Genomic DNA, 15,428 nt, shown 5'->3' with positions numbered 1-15,428 from the left:
TGCCTCTCATCCTGGCAGGAAGGGTGAGCTCCTCGTTTGCTCCAGAGCAAACAAAAAATGACATGACGTGATAGGCCCAATCCCACGCTGTTTTGTATCGCGTTTTTCAGTCTAATTTGTGTGCATATTACAATCCTCCCTCTGTCCATCAAGACGCTAACTCATCGTTCGCGAGCGGCGGGCGGCCGTCACACACGAGTCGGTCGCACGATCACACCCCTGTCTTCTGAACAGGAGTCCGAGTCACCGCTGCGGGATCGAGGAGCGAGTCCTTGGCCGCACGCGTGTCAGGACGCGATCCGCACGAGATGAGGATCCAAGAATACCCTCACCGCTGGCGACCATTGGGAGCTAGATGCTGTAATTGATTGTTTTACAACGTATTTGGTACATATATAGCGCATTCTTCCATCGGTTCCGTTGGGCCGTCACGAAGTTTGCTCTCCTTCGTGCAGCCCCAGTCACACAGGTGCTACACGCTACAAAACTGTTGGGCCTTGATTTTTCTGGGTGTACTGATCAGAATCTGCTCACTTGATGTTTCACCAGTTCCCAAGTTCCCTATGCTTCTGTAGTTCTAATATTCTAGCCGATTTCTTTGACGGCGAGCCTTTCTGTTCAGTTGTTGGTACAAACCAGGTCTCGTGATGGTCTCGCATGTCCAGAAAAAATGCAACTTCATAACAAAACGCACTTTGTTTCACGATAAATCATATAGCATGTACATGACGTCAATATTTCACATGTTCCCTTTTCACATGGGGACCCAACAAGAGGCACAATGTTTGGCACCGCTGCCCCGCCGCTCGTAAAACCCAACATCTGGCCGCGCCCGACTACTAAAGGAACATGTCAACATTTGCTTTGGAGCTTGGGGCAGAATTAAACAACGTAGGTTGTTGAGTGACATAACGTAAAAAGAACGTGTCTGCAACAGGGCGCAGTCAATGCGGCGAGAACTTCGGTTTGCGGAAAAGGGCATCAATCTCTCTCAATGGATCTCTACTGACACAGTCGAGCACTACGACGTCAGGCCTTAAAAATGACGAGTCTATCCCCACGCCGTTCCGAGTCGCTCCGGCGCCACCAGAGCGGGGTTCTCTGTTCCCACAGAACGGTACGCTCACGACAGGTGGCATGACACAAGCGAGGTCAACATGTCACGTTACGCCGGGGCGGGCGGCCCGAGCCCGGTCGGCGACCCGGGGCGCACGCGCCGTGCCCTCGGGCGGGGTCGGGGGCAGCGCCTCCGGCCCGGTCGCGCCCCGGCCGGCCGTTTGGCACACGGTACTCGGCGGGCGGCGCGGCTGGAATGGCGCGAGCCAGCCCGCCGCTCTATCTTACACACGCTCACAGTGGAGATCTCCGAGGGGGCGCCCCGCCCCCTCACTACCTCAATATCAACAGGGCGACGCCCGACGCCGGCGCGGCCGGCGCTCACATGTGCAGGTACCGGTTCTCGCGCGCCAGCGCCGTCATGGCGGAGCTCATGTCGTGCACGGCCATGTTGGGGCGCGGCACCACGTTGCTAGCGCTGTCCATGACCGACACGTCGCTGGCGGCGGCGCTGTAGGCGGCCGGCGGCGCGGGGGCGGAGGCGGGCGCGGCGCCGGCGCCGGCGCCGGCGCCAGCGCTCGGCTCTGCGCCACTCCACTTTTTACACCGCTGCACGTACTCGAGCGTCCGGTGGTAGCTATCGGCGTTCATGTACGTCCGGCCGGCCGGCTCGACCTTGGGCCGTGCCTGAGATCGCTGCTGGTGCTGCTGCTGGTGCTGCTGCTGCTGATGCTGCTGCTGCTGACATGCTGCTGCCGGTGCTGCTGCCGGCCCGGTGCCGTAGCCCGGGTAGCCGGCGGCCCACTGCTGGTGCACCGCCTGCTGGCAGCCCGCGCACGGCTGCTGGTACGCCATCGGCGCCAGGTTCGGCTGGGCCGGATGGCCGCAGGCATGTACGACACCGCCGGTCAGCACCGACGCCGGTACCGGCTGTTGCGCAGGGTACCCCTGCTGCTGCTGCTGGTGCTGCTGCTGCATGTAGCCCGGCTGGCAGTGGTAACCCGGCGCGCACGCGTGCGGCCCAGCCTGACCCTGCTGCCACTGCCCCATGCCCTGGCACATGGCGGCACCAGCTACCTGCTGCTGTTGCTGCATCTGCATCTGCTGTTGACGTTGCTGCTGCTGCTGCTGTTGCTGCATCTGCTGTTGCTGCTGTTGCTGCTGCTGAAGTTGCTGCTGTTGCTGCTGTTGATATTGCTGCTGTTGCTGCTGTTGCTGCTGCTGCTGCTGCTGCTGTTGCTGCTGCTGATGGGCCTGCAGCGTCTGGCAGCCGTGCATGGGTATCTGGCAGCCCATCTGCACCTGCTGGGCCGCCTGCTGCTGACAGACGCCGGCTGTGGCGGCCGCAGCCGGGCTGGCCACCGGCTGCTGGCCGAAGCCCGGCGCTGGCTGGTACGCCGGCGAGCCCAGCTGGCCATTGAACGGGCTGGCGACCGCCTGGTTGCTGTAGGCAGGACTGTTGATGGGTTGGTTGCTATAGGCAGGACTGTTGACGGGTTGGTTGCTGTAGGCAGGACTGTTGATGGGCTGGTTGCTGTAGGCAGGACTGTTAACAGGCTGGTTGCTGTAGGCAGGGCTGTTGATGGGCTGGTTGCTGTAGGCGGGACTGTTAACAGGCTGGTTGCTGTAGGCAGGGCTGTTGATGGGCTGGTTGCTGTAGGCCGGACTCGGCTGCGTGTGGTGGTGGCGAGGACTCGTCTGGTTGGCGTTGGTGGGCGCCGAGCCAGGCTGGGCCGCTCCCGCTCCGGGCTGGCCGGTCGCATTCGTCTGCCAATCAAGACACGCCACATGAGTACGGCGCGGCCCATTTAAAATGTTTATCGTCTGCAGGACAGCAGAGATAAGCATCGCTCTGACCGCGCAAGTAAGACAACTTGAAAATGCACACCACGAGGAGATCGCGCTTAAGTTGATCGTATGTTTTGCAGCAAAGCACAAAGCGAGCCTCGTCACCCAGCGAGCCTCGTTACCCAACGAGCCGCGTCACCCAGCGAGCCGCGTCACCCAGGGTCACCCAGCGAGCCACGTCACCCAGGAGCCCGAGTCGCGTCACCCAGCGAGCCGCGTCACCCAGGAACCCGAGTCGCGTCACCCAGCGAGCCGCGCCACCCAGCGAGCCGCGTCACCCAGGAGCCCGAGTCGCGTCACCCAGCGAGCCGCGTCACCCAGGAGCCCGAGCCGCGTCACCCAGCGAGCCGCGCCCCACAGCGCGCGGCGCCCACCTGCTGTAGGTAGCTGACCATCTCGTCCGGGATGACCAGCCGGTCCTCGACGTACTGATCCTCGGACAGCTCATCCAGCACCACCTCCTGGTTGGGGTGGCGGCGGGCGCTGGCGCGGCGGCGCGGCGGCGCCGGCGGGCCCAGCGGCCGCGGAGGTCGGCCCATGGGGCGCACGGGGTCCGAGGCGCGCCGCTGCTCGCCGCCGGCAGAGACTGAGGCTGGCCGGCCCGGCAGGCCGCGCGCCTCCATCGCGTGACACTGCGACTGCGACTGGCGACGGGGGGGGGGGGGGGCAGGCGTCAGCGGGACGGCGCGTGGGCGGACGGAGACCGACGAGCGCGGCAGGTTCGGACAAAACCCATGACTTGATTGATGCGTCACGAAGTGTGCACAAATGCAAAAACTACCAGCGATGCTTTGCTTTTTAAAACAGGATGGCAACTTCCACTAGCGGCGCACACAGTTGTCCGATTCAGGTGTCACATAATTATTTTCTCGAGGCCAAAAGTTTCATTTTCAGCCGCAAAAACATCACAGTGTTCAGGAAACCGCGCCGATAAGGACAGCTGACATGACCTGCGCGGCCGCTCCCTCACCTGGACCACGAGGTTGGCCATGCTGCCCATCTGCTGGTTGACGAAGCTGCGCCGGTGGAGCCGCTGTAGCTGGGCCGCCATGCCAGCGCTCAGCTGGCTGGGCGTGGCCGAGGCGGACGACATGCCTGAGCAGCGGCGCGACACGTCCGCCGAGATGGGGTCATACAGGCTACCGGCTGGCGGCGCTACGCAGCCGGCCGCCGACGCCTGAGACAGCTGCGACGCGCGCCGGCTCTGCTGCGCGCTACTCCAGCTGCCGTAGTAAGTGCTGACGGTGGCGCCACTGTCGCGGCGCGGATCGAGCAGGGTGGTGGCGCCACCGTCGGCGGGCGGCCGGCACGTCAGGTCGGGCCGCGGCGCGGAGTCGTAGCTGTGGCGGCGCGGCACGCAACCCGCCGGGCCGCCCGACACTCGCATGTGCTGCAGCCGGTAGTTGATGTCCATGAGGTTGGGCCCGCGACCACCTGCGGCCAGAGGGCAACCGTCAGCGCCGACGAGCACCCGGCAGGCCGCTGTTCAGATCATGGCCTTGGTTCGAGAGCAAGATCAAGCACGAACATGAATCGGAGCATCTCAACACGTCCCCACACGGATCTGCCATCACATCACTTTCCTCTGCCTACCGGTGCTAGCCATGGCCACGCCCGCTCAGCCCAGCAGGCCACACCGACTGCGTTGACCGTCGCAGGCCGTCCGGCGACCGCTTACCGTTGTGCAGCAGGGCGGCGGGCGACGTAACGTTCTTGGCCTGCAGCCGCGGCCGGTGGAGACGGCCGGGCGGCAGCCGCAGCCGGTTCGAGTGGGCCCCATTGGCGCCCACCGCCGCCTGAACTGCCAGCGGCTCCAGCGGCACCTGGCGGGCACACGGCGTGGTCAGGGCGGGGTCAGGGCGGGGTCAGGGCGGGGTCAGGGTTTCAGCTAGCACCGGACGGGAACGACCCACGGTCGCCCTGGCCCCCAGAGAATAGCACGGACGTGCCCTTGGCACCAGAGAAGCCAACACCCACGCGCAAGAGTGCACTCTAACACCAGAGCGACGCGGTGCCACCAGACTACGCCAAACCTCCCGCCGCACACCCGTCCGAAAGAACGTCATCAACTCGCGTAAGAAATACGCTACGAAAACACTGACCAAGCAGCCGAGCGGCCGCAGCTGGGCGCGCGAGCACCGCCGTCAGCGTGAAGCGCGTCGTGCCAGGGCCGCAGTGCGCCGCTCGGCCGGCGCCTCCGCGGGATAAACAGAGCGGCGCGCGTCGGCGGACTCTGTTTACGGGCCGCGCGACAGGCGACACGGCCGATCGGCGCTCGCCGCCGCCGCGCCGCCGGCACAAGGGCAGAACAACAGTGCAAGAGCGCGCTGCAGGCTCCGACCAGGGTACAAGGCGACCGGAAACGGGGCCAGCTCGGGGCGGTCGCCGGCACGCCGCGTGAGTAGTAAAACACCGCAGACAAAAGGCCCGGCCGGCGGCGTAATTGCGCCCGCAACTTCAGTGCCCCGTTACTGGTTTGCGGGCGGAATTAAATTTACGGGCGAGACGATAACCGCCGGCGCTGGGGTGTCGGCTAACCTCAATCTCCTCGTGCTCGGGGATCTCCCAGGGTGCTTCCACGGCGGAGACGCCGTTGGTGGTGCTGACGTTGTTGTCGCTGATGGGCTGCTCGGGCGTGGAGCCGTGGCCGTGGCCGCCGCCGCCGCCCCCGCCGCCGCCGGCGCCGCCGCCGCCCTCTCCCGGTGAGCGGACCTGCATCCCGGGCGACGCGGCGTCCTCAGACTTCACGCTCGGACTGCTGACGCTGGTCAGCTTGTTGTCGTCGCCGGGGCTGCCGTAGCCGGCCGCGCCGCCGTCATCCGGCAGGCCCTTGTGCCGCTTGTTCTTGTAGAACTCCGGTCCGTGCACGGTCTTGACGTGCTTGCGGAGCGAGCTGGGGTCCGTGTAGCGTTTGGTGCAGCCGGGCACCTTACACACGTACGGTTTCTGAAAGTGGGCGGGGCCTGGGTGAGCGCTGACGCCGCCGTGCTCGGGCGCCGCGGACGCACACCGACATGCAGGCTCGCATGCACAGACGGGCGGACAGACGACCGGCGCGTGTGCGAAGCTCACCGTTAGGTCCAGTTCGGCTGCCGTGGAACAAACAGCTGGCGTCAGCGTCTGGGGTCAGGCCAGGCATGCGCCTCAAGTCCAGCGGTCGGCGGCTGGACAGAAATCGGACGCCCGCAACAGACCACGCCGCCAGCCGCGGTGCGGAACAGAACCCCTGGCTCGTGACCGGACGGCTCGAGCGCGCGAGGACGCCACATTCCCGCCGCAGTCAGCAGCAGCGCACCGCGCGCGGCACACGGCGGCGACTCTCAGACCAGCGCCGTGTCCTAAGCTGCGTTACAACGCATGAGGCCACCGTCGGTTCCGGTGCAGCAGTCCCTCCCGCCAGCTACGGCGCGGGTCTTGATAAATGGTCGGGAGGTGGTCTCGCGCCGACTCCTTCAGGCCCGATGATCCCCGCTCGGAGCGCTGCCACCTGACTCACTGGTGACCCATGGAGTCACTTGACCCATGGTCACCTGACCCGCAGTCACCTGACCCGCAGTCACCTGACCCGCAGTCAGCAGCAGCGGATAGCGTGTGACAGCCGGTAGCTCACCTCGTTGGAATGGGTGCGGTTCTGGTGCTTGGCGCGGTCGGAGGCGTTGCTGAAGGCCTTGTTGCAGCCGGGGAACTCGCAGGCGTACGGCTTTTCGCCCGTGTGACTGCGCAGGTGCGTCTTCAGGTTCTCTAGCCGGCTGTACCGCTTGTTGCAGCCCTCAAACTGTAACGGGACGGGGCGGGGCCAGGTCACCGACGGTACACGGCGGGGTCAGGTTACTGCCCACAGAGACCAACCAGAAGACTGGGGGACGGCGTGGCACAGGGGATGACTAAAGAAGGGGTTTGAGAGGGACAGGGGCAGGGTGATGGGCAGACAGTGCAGATGGGGTTTGGGCCACTGCAAGGGTATTTTAGGCAGGACAATGGAGGCGGACGTTCAACTGAGGGGAGTCAGACCGAGCGCAATGCGGGCAAAGTCTGAAGTCAGGAAAATTTGATGATTGGTGATTGGTGATGGTGGATTATTGGAATATCTGTCTATGAATTATTGGCAACCTTTGCTGTTGAACCCGTGGTTTAGGGGAAAGGCTCTACGAGCAAGGCCAGCAGCACTAAATATCGGTCCCAAAACGAGCAAACTGTCCGGCCCAACTAGCGTGGAAAGGTCAGCAATCGGTCATGGGTCACAGGTCACGGCGAGGGGGCAGCTGACCACGGGGGGCAACCTCGCCTGGGGCTGTCACGCAGAAGCATTGTATGACACATAAAGACCCCCGCAGCCCCGGCTGGGAAAAAAGTGCCGCGGACAAAATCATCTGATAAACCCGACTGGCACAGCTTGGATGGTCGGTTCAAGATGAGCGCGACGAGCCCTGCTGAGCAGATACTTAGAGGCGAGAATCAAACACACAGCCCCTTCGAAATGAACTTCATGTACTACAACCACAAAGGACGAAACAAGAAACTGAAACGCAAGAGCTACAACACGAACACAACACTGACCCATGATTGCCATCGCCCATTGTAATGGGATGAAAGAGATGAAATTTTGGTGACATTGCAAAGCTGCATGAAAATTACGAGTGATGAGATCGCTGGAGCTTGCAAGAAGGTGCCTCGAAGATACTGCATTCCACCCTTCAAAAAATTGTCATAGTGCTGCTTTCCTGCATACGTGCAACAGAAAGTTACATTATTGGCTGGACCAGGCCGCGTTAGGTCGATGAAGCTACAAAATTTCTAGGATTATTGATATAAGCATGATATCTTGGGATTCTCGAAGACATCATGTAGCCACTAGGACATTGCATGTGGATGCGTGACGTTATGAGGCAGCGCTCCTGGTTACAAGTCGCGATAGTCCACTCCTGTCACGCGCACTCAGGACAACGAGATCCACTCCTCGCTCCTCAACCACGAGTGCTGCCTCCAAACATCCAGCCTTCTCATAACATCCTTGTGTGTGATAAAACATTGTCCATAATATCTTAACTTGAAACTTCGTTTAACTAACACGTCCTAATATATTGCAGGTTGGGTTTTTATCAACATACCTAACCCAACCAACCTAACCTAACCTAACCTAACCTAACCTAACCTAACCTAACCTAACCTAACCTAACCTAACCTAACCTAACCTAACCTAACCTAACCTAACCTAACCTTACCTAACCTAACCTAACCTAACCTAACCTAACCTAACCTAACCTAACCTGGGCAAGACCTAACCTAACCTATGGACAAACCCAATATCCATCAGTCCCAACAGGGCAAGTTACAACAATTGTAAACTGTCTTCATCAGCATTTAAATCATGAGCGAAATATTAGCACAAATATTTTGTATTTGACATCCTCGCAAAGCTTTCTTGATATACGTTCATCCGCATATGTTTACACTGTGCATTACGTTTACAGAAATAATTTGATGTCAGCGTCCCACATTTCAATTTACATGCGGTAAAATATTACAGATATCGTTCCCAACATTGGCTCGACATACTTGAACTGATTCATCGTCATGTCCTCAACATGCTGGTGCTGAGACCAATGTTAAGGCAGGTTAACATAATTTCATGATTAATGATCGCAATACGAAAGTGAATTAAAATTCCGGTCTGCTAAGTGGCTCTAAAGCATCTGGTCATTTGGTTTGAGGCCACGTTTCAAATCGGCACGACCGATCTAATAGCACGACATTCTTCAAAACGATTCAGAGCCCAATCAAACGGATTCCCAGGCCGGGAATATATTTCAATCGTTTTGTGGGATCAGTTAACGGCCGGCTTCGACACGGATTCCGAACCATTTAGCCATAAAAGGTGTCGGTGCCATGGAGCGGCCGGGCTCGGCTCCCCTGTGGTGGACGTTCGCCGTCGTACATCTGTGTTAAACAGCGGCCGCCAGTGACAAGATCAGCCTCACATTTCAGTCACATATTGGCCAGTCCGCGGCGGTCGATAACTCAGCCGAGCGAACATTAGCGCGGCGTGCGAGCAGCGACGCTGAATTCCTGGCCATGTTTAACGACGGCGTGGGGCCCATAACAAAAGATGATTCACGGCTGTCGGCGGCCGGGTTTTACCAGTCACGCCGGCTCGGCCAGCGCCAAAGGAAAGAATGATGTAATCACACACCATCCATATCCGTCCACCAGGCGGGGTGTCTCAATTCCGCCGGCCTGTTTCGATTCCGATATAATTTAGCCCCGCAGTGTTTCATGGCTCGATGCAAATGAGCGATATCATTCCATAACCGGCACGCCTCGGCGGCCGCCGGCTGCGCGGTCGAGCGTGGCATCCCGCGCCGCTGGGAGCGACCTGGCGCGCGGGGGCGGCGCCGGGCCGGACCCCGCCGAGTCCTGCGGCTCACCGGCGCCGGTCTCTGCGCGCCGCCGCCGGCCGCAGCGAAGCCGCGCGATGGCACCTTGTTCAGCCGGCGACGCCAGCCAGACGTCTCCAGTGTCCCGACAAGCCGCAACACCTGCGGCCGGGCTCGTTACCCGTCCGGCCGGGACCACTGTCGGCCAGTTTATTATTCATTAAAGTTTAACGGGCCGGTGGTGAGCCACGGCGGCGATCATGGCAGCCCCCTCACCGCCGCACGCCGCCGCCTCAGACGTCTCTGTCAGAAGCGTGACTCGCGCGGCCCGCGGCCCTGCTCATTGTCCAGACGCCGGCGCTCTCCGCAGCTCGCTCGGCCCACCGGCACGGACGCCGCGGCCAGCACTGGTCAGAGCTGCCCGCCGCTGGTCAGAGCTGCCCGCCGCTGATCAGAGCTGTCCGCCGCTAGCAAGAGCTGTCGTCGCTGGTACGAGCTGTCGTCGCTAGTAAGATCTGTCCGCCGCTGGTCAAAGCTATTCACCGCTGATCAGAGCTCTCCGCCGCTGGCAATAGCTATCCGCCGCTGGTCATAGCTGTCGTCGCTGGTAAGAGCTGTTGTCGCTGGTCAGAGCTGTCCGACGCTCGCGCCGTCGCTCGTCGAGGCGGCGCCGACCGCGACGCGCCGCTCGCATACCGCCACAGCGGCGACGCGTCGAGTTGCGCCAGCACCACGTCGCGCGCCGTTTTTGCGCCGGCGCCGCCGCGCGGCGCTTCCGGCGGGCCGGCAGCTGGTGCCCGGCTGGCGTCGGCTGCCGGAGAGGACAGCGCGGTCGGCAGCGACGGAGCGTCGGCCGCCGCAGCAGCCGCGTCCGACGACGGACGTCGGCTCCGGTTTTACGGAGGCAACTCTCGACAACAGCTCGACCGGCCGTCGACGCCAAACAGCGCCACCATTCCGCCGGCGCTCTTGGCAGGCCCTCACAGCGGTGGACCCCCTCGTGGTGTGATCCACACACCGTCCGTCGAGCAATTGAGCCACGTGCACGGTCCGCCCCGCAGCGAGGCTGTCGAGCGGGCGGGGCGGACCGGAACGGGCAGCGGCGCTCCGTCGCCACGCCTGTTACCGCCGCGGCGTCCGTGGCGCGCCGCCGGCGCCGGTGTCGATCGGTCGTCGACGCGCGCCATTGCCGGCTCTCGGTGACGGACGGGCGCTGGGGCCGACGGTGGCGGCCGGCGCGACACCGGAGCCGGCGGGAGGGCGACCCGGGCTCGGCGGCGGAGCGCGCCGCACGTGCGGCCGCACCCGGCCGTCCCATCACCGGCCCGCCGTCCGCCGCCCGCCGCTCCGGTCCGTGCCACGAACGAGGGGACGGCTGGCCGCACCCGCATGCAACCGCAGCCGGCACACAGGGTGGATTCGGGTGGAGTACGACGGGCACCCCGAGCCGCCAACATCGGCTGGGACACAACAGAGAGTATGTTCCAGCGCGGCCCTCGAGGCCAGAAGTCCAGTCCGAGTCAGGCGCTGCTGACACGTCGACGGCCGGGGTCGCCGGTAGCGGGACCAGTGACTGTGTAAGTGACATGCTCGAGCGGCTGTGGTGCTGCGAACCGTGCAGACGGATCGCGACGGCCGCCGCGAGGTGAGAACATCGCGCAAATGAGTGGCGAGCCGCGGTCCGAGCCCGGCGATGAACTGAACATCCCGCGCCGCCGCATCACATACGGCAGCAAGAGCGTTGGCGGTAGCGGCGGCGGTAGCGATGGCGGTAGCGGTGACGGTAGCGGTGGCGGTAGCATTGACGGTAGCGGTGGCGGGGGCGGGGCGAGGGCGGTAGTAGCGGTGGGGGCGATGGCGGTGACGGTAGCGGTGGCGGTGGGGGGTGGCGGTGATGGTAGCGGTGGCGATGGTGGGGGCGGGGGCGGAGGCGGGGGCGGGGGCGGAGCGCGTTGGCGGCCGAGCCGACGTCAAGACGCACCACTCTTCGCCACTCGACAGCGACAGTCAACCGTCCGCCCAGGGACAATCGAGCGACCACGGCCACCGCCGCCGCCGCCGCCGCCGCGCCTACCAAAATAAACACGGGCCAGAGACGCGCCGCCGCCCCCTCCCCTGCTCCATTCCCCACGCTGGTGTCGGCGCGCGCTTGCTGGGCGGGAGCGAACCATCCCGCCGCATCGCGCTGCGTCTGGAGCCGACAGACAGCGGCGGCCGTCGCTCCGCCGGCGCCGGACGGTAAAACGACCCGCTCACAGTCACCATCTCAGACTGGGCGTGCCATGCTGCCATGGCTGCAGGCAGCCGGCGCCGGCTGCACTGCCGCCGATGGTATGGTCAGTATCGACGGTGGTGTGGCCCGCACCGGCGCTAGTATGGTCAGTACCGGCGATGGTGTGGCCCGCACCGGCGGTAGTCTGGTCAGTACCGGCGGTGGTGTGGCCGCTCCGAAGGATGGTTTGACCCATGCCGCCGGAGGTGTGGCCCACACCGGCGGCAGTCTGGTCAGTACCGGCGGTGGTGTGACCCGCACCGGCGGTGGTGTGGCCCGCACCGGCGGTAGTCCTGGTCAGTACCGGCGGTGGTGTGGCCGCTCCGAAGGATGGTTTGACCCATGCCGCCGGAGGTGTGGCCCGCACCGGCGGTAGTCTGGTCAGTACCGGCGGCGGTGTGGCCGCTCCGAAGGATGATTTGACCCATGCCGCCGGTGGTGTTCCGGCCCCTGCTGGATCGAGGCCGGCGGGGTGGGGGACGGGGCGCCGCCGCTCATCTGGGTCGTTATGCGGCGCCTCGGCCTCCTCGCCGGGTGGCAATTTGTCATCGCCGCGTCACAAGCGTCGCTGGCTGCTCTGTTGCCTCGCGCTGCGTCGGGGCCATTTTTAGCCGGCCCCGTCTCGCCGTCGTGCGGCCGCTCCTGAGCGCCTGCTCTGATGTGATATGAGGAGGCGGATGGCACGAACGCCGCTGACGTAGACTATAAACACATCTGTCTGAGCTATGGGCTCTTTTGCTGAAAATACCCGACTTTCGATTCAACAGGAGGCGCGGTTCAACGACCATACTCAGCAATCATCGGATTTATCATGAGAATGCCGTGCCCACTGCCTGGTTACATCACATCTGTCTGCTTCAATTTCGATCTCATTCCGTCGATCACCTCGTTTTAATTCCACCTCGCAGCATTAACTTTTAACCTAAAATTTAAGCTTTGAATCTGCCGGTTGATCCTGCAGCGGGGCAGCTGGCGCCAGCGACTGACGGCGATGGCAGCAGGGGTCCCGGTTCCCCTTGTTGTTTATTGGTGTTTTCGGGCGCGCCGACTGCAGTGGTCATTTCGCGCCCATAATGAGTTTTGTTTTACCTAACTAATGAACCGCGTAAAGAGTCCCGAAGTCGACATGTGTAAGGAATACAAAGACTTGTTTAGATTCAAGAAAGCGCGAGTTGTCTCCTAAAATGTCACAGAGCGTCATGGGCAAGTCACGCTGTCCAAAGGAACGTCGACGTTCTCCCACGATGCGCGGACACGATATGAGCACATGACGAACGGTGAGAACAGCAACACATCGATGGCAAATAGGCCTTTTGGCTCCTTGCAGCAGATGACCGTTAGTTGCATGCGTGTGCCCAAAACGTAGTCTGCAGAGCACCACCTCTTCCTGCCTGACTTTGCGATAACATGATAACCACTGACTTAGCTCGGGTTTTCTTGCTCTGAGCTTATTTTCATTTGTCCCATCCCAACAACGCTGCCATTCGTTCTGCAGAAGGTTTTTATTACAGGATAAAAATCTCTAGCAGGGATAGAAAGAGGGCGTACACATGGAGCCAGCGCTGCTCGCCTTGCAGCCGCGTCAGCCACCTCGTTGCCGGCGATTCCAATGTCACTGGGGATCCCATACAAGACGACTTTCTTTCGGACCTGATCCAGTTGAGTCAGACGTTCTAAAATATCCTGTACAAGGGGACATGATGCATAAAAAGACCTCAGACTAAGAACACTGATCAGAGAGCCTGTCAAAGCCAGATGTGAAGGTTCGTCACTGACTCCAATGAAACACAGCGCCCCGGTGATCGCTACCAATTCCGATGTGAACACCGACGCGCGTGGAGACAGAGAAAACCACCGGATGACGCTGCCGCTCACAAACGCACAACCCACACCGCCATAAATTTTAGATCCATCCGTGTAAGTAAGTGTGTGACCGTCATATAACGTCATACGCTCAAGTGCCCTCGATCTCATTATATCTGGCAAGACGACCTTCTTTTTCATTTCGGCCAAAGACGTATCTATTGATGGCGAGGTCAAACGCCAGGGAGCAGTGGCCAGATGACCTACCCGCTTCAACCTTCGAATGGGAATTTCGTTTTCTCGCAGCAAGGCTTGTATTCGGAGGCCAAATGTTGCAGCATATGCCCGAGGTGCACTGCGCCGAAAATGCACAGCAGGCCGTGAAAAAGTGAAAAACTGCGTTATACACCGGATGGGAAGGGAACTGTCGCAACTTATGTGCATAGCGCATACCGAGCATGTTCCTCCTCGCTGACAAGGGCGACTCGTGTGATTCCACCATGTGGCTTACGACAGGTGATGTGCGGAACGCCCATGTGATTACACGTAAAGCGGTGTGATGGACAGTGTCGAGGACGCGTTTGGTAGACTCACACGCGCTGTCATAAAAAACATGCATAGTCCAGCTTAGAATGCATGATTGAACGATATAAAAGCAAAAGCGTGCTCCTATCTCCCCCATACGATGTGCGCGAAACGCAATTTAGTATGTCCATAGGTTTAAACAGCTTTTGCTTAGCGTTTTAAGATGGACCTTATACGATAGTCGGCGGTCCAGGTTCCCGGTTCCCCGGCCTGAGATGAGGCTGTGAGCTGACCTAGGCAGGGACCCCGACTCCCCGGTCTGAGATGAGGCTGGGAGCTGACCTCGGCAGGGACCCCGACTCCCCGGTCTGAGGTGAGGCTGGGAGCTGACCTCGGCAGGGACCCCGACTCCCCGGTCTGATATGGGGCTGTGAGCTGACCTCGGCAGGGGCCCCGACTCCCCGGTCTAAGAGGAGGCTGTGAGCTGACCTCGGCAGGGACCCCGACTCCCCGGTTTGGGATGAGGCTGTGAGCTGATCTCGGCAGGGACCCCGACTCCCAGGTCTGAGATGAGGTTGTGAGCTGACCTCGGCAGGGACCCCGACTCCCCGGTTTGAGATGAGGCTGTGAGCTGATCTCGGCAGGGACCCCGACTCCCAGGTCTGAGGTGAGGCTGTGAGCTGACCTTGGCAGGGACCCCGACTCCCCGGTTTGAGATGAGGCTGTGAGCTGATCTCGGCAGGGACCCCGACTCCCCGGTTTGAGATGAGGCTGTGAGCTGACCTCGGCAGGGACCCCGACTCCCCGGTCTGAGGTAAGGCTGTGAGATGACCTCGGCAGGGACCACGGCGGATTATGGCGAGGTACGGTACCGGCCCGCGCAGACCAGCCCAACATTAAGGCGAGGCACGGTACCCGTCCGGGCCGACTAACCCAACTGTCGCCGCATCATATCGCTCGGCAGTGCAGCGCAGAGGCAGCTTTCAGTGCAAGTAGTGAGCACGTTGTCACGTTAAACGAGATAAAGTTAAGTTTTCAGTGGAACAGGAGCACACGCCATAAAATGTAATATACCGTATGACACGCGATTTGAGTATTGGCCGACGGAGCGCATGCTTGGACCCAGAACCCATACGACTACGCAAGGCGCTTGCCCATCGCCTTCCTCTTCAATGCATGCAAATCACAGCAAACAGTGGAGATAATTCTCACCGAGCACTTGTTGGGCTTGTCGCCTGTGTGGGTGCGCACGTGGACGACCAGCATGTACTGGGCCTTGAACGGCTTCTGTTCCCGGGGGCAGTCCTTCCAGCGGCAGCTGAACGACTTCTTGTTGGCCGATATGTGGTCGTTGTTGACGTGCTGTGGATCAAGGACGGGCGACTGAGCGCGGGTGACGTGGCAACTAGTGCGTAGTCTCCTCTGGCAGTGCGACGCATTGGTTCAAACGCACACGCACACGCACACGTAAACGCACACGCGCACGCACGCACGCACGCACGCACGCACGCACGCACGTACGCACGTACGCACGCACACACACACACATC

At 61.5% G+C, this 15,428-nt stretch overlaps 1 protein-coding gene across 1 annotated transcript in view; it reads right to left on the bottom strand.

The window, feature by feature from the left end:
* Nucleotides 1-695: 695 nt before the first annotated feature.
* Nucleotides 696-15,428, bottom strand: part of ci (transcriptional activator cubitus interruptus) — a 64,122-nt gene continuing 49,389 nt past the window's right edge. The window contains exons 8-16 of the mRNA XM_037226232.1: nt 15,091-15,240; nt 6,515-6,679; nt 5,443-5,850; nt 4,680-4,727; nt 4,583-4,622; nt 3,875-4,338; nt 3,427-3,548; nt 3,279-3,387; nt 696-2,823 (exon numbers count right to left, since the gene is read on the bottom strand). Coding sequence (XP_037082127.1) covers nt 1,438-2,823; nt 3,279-3,387; nt 3,427-3,548; nt 3,875-4,338; nt 4,583-4,622; nt 4,680-4,727; nt 5,443-5,850; nt 6,515-6,679; nt 15,091-15,240 — 2,892 coding nt within the window. The 3' untranslated portion in view covers nt 696-1,437. The remainder of the gene's footprint in view (nt 2,824-3,278; nt 3,388-3,426; nt 3,549-3,874; nt 4,339-4,582; nt 4,623-4,679; nt 4,728-5,442; nt 5,851-6,514; nt 6,680-15,090; nt 15,241-15,428) is intronic.

This window comes from Pollicipes pollicipes, unplaced genomic scaffold (assembly GCF_011947565.3).
Source record: "Pollicipes pollicipes isolate AB1234 unplaced genomic scaffold, Ppol_2.1 Scaffold_5724;HRSCAF=6776_pilon_pilon_pilon, whole genome shotgun sequence".
Lineage (NCBI taxonomy): Eukaryota > Metazoa > Arthropoda > Thecostraca > Pollicipedomorpha > Pollicipedidae > Pollicipes > Pollicipes pollicipes.
Note: the sequence above shows the minus strand (reverse complement) of the source record. Positions and strands in the feature narration are given on the sequence as shown.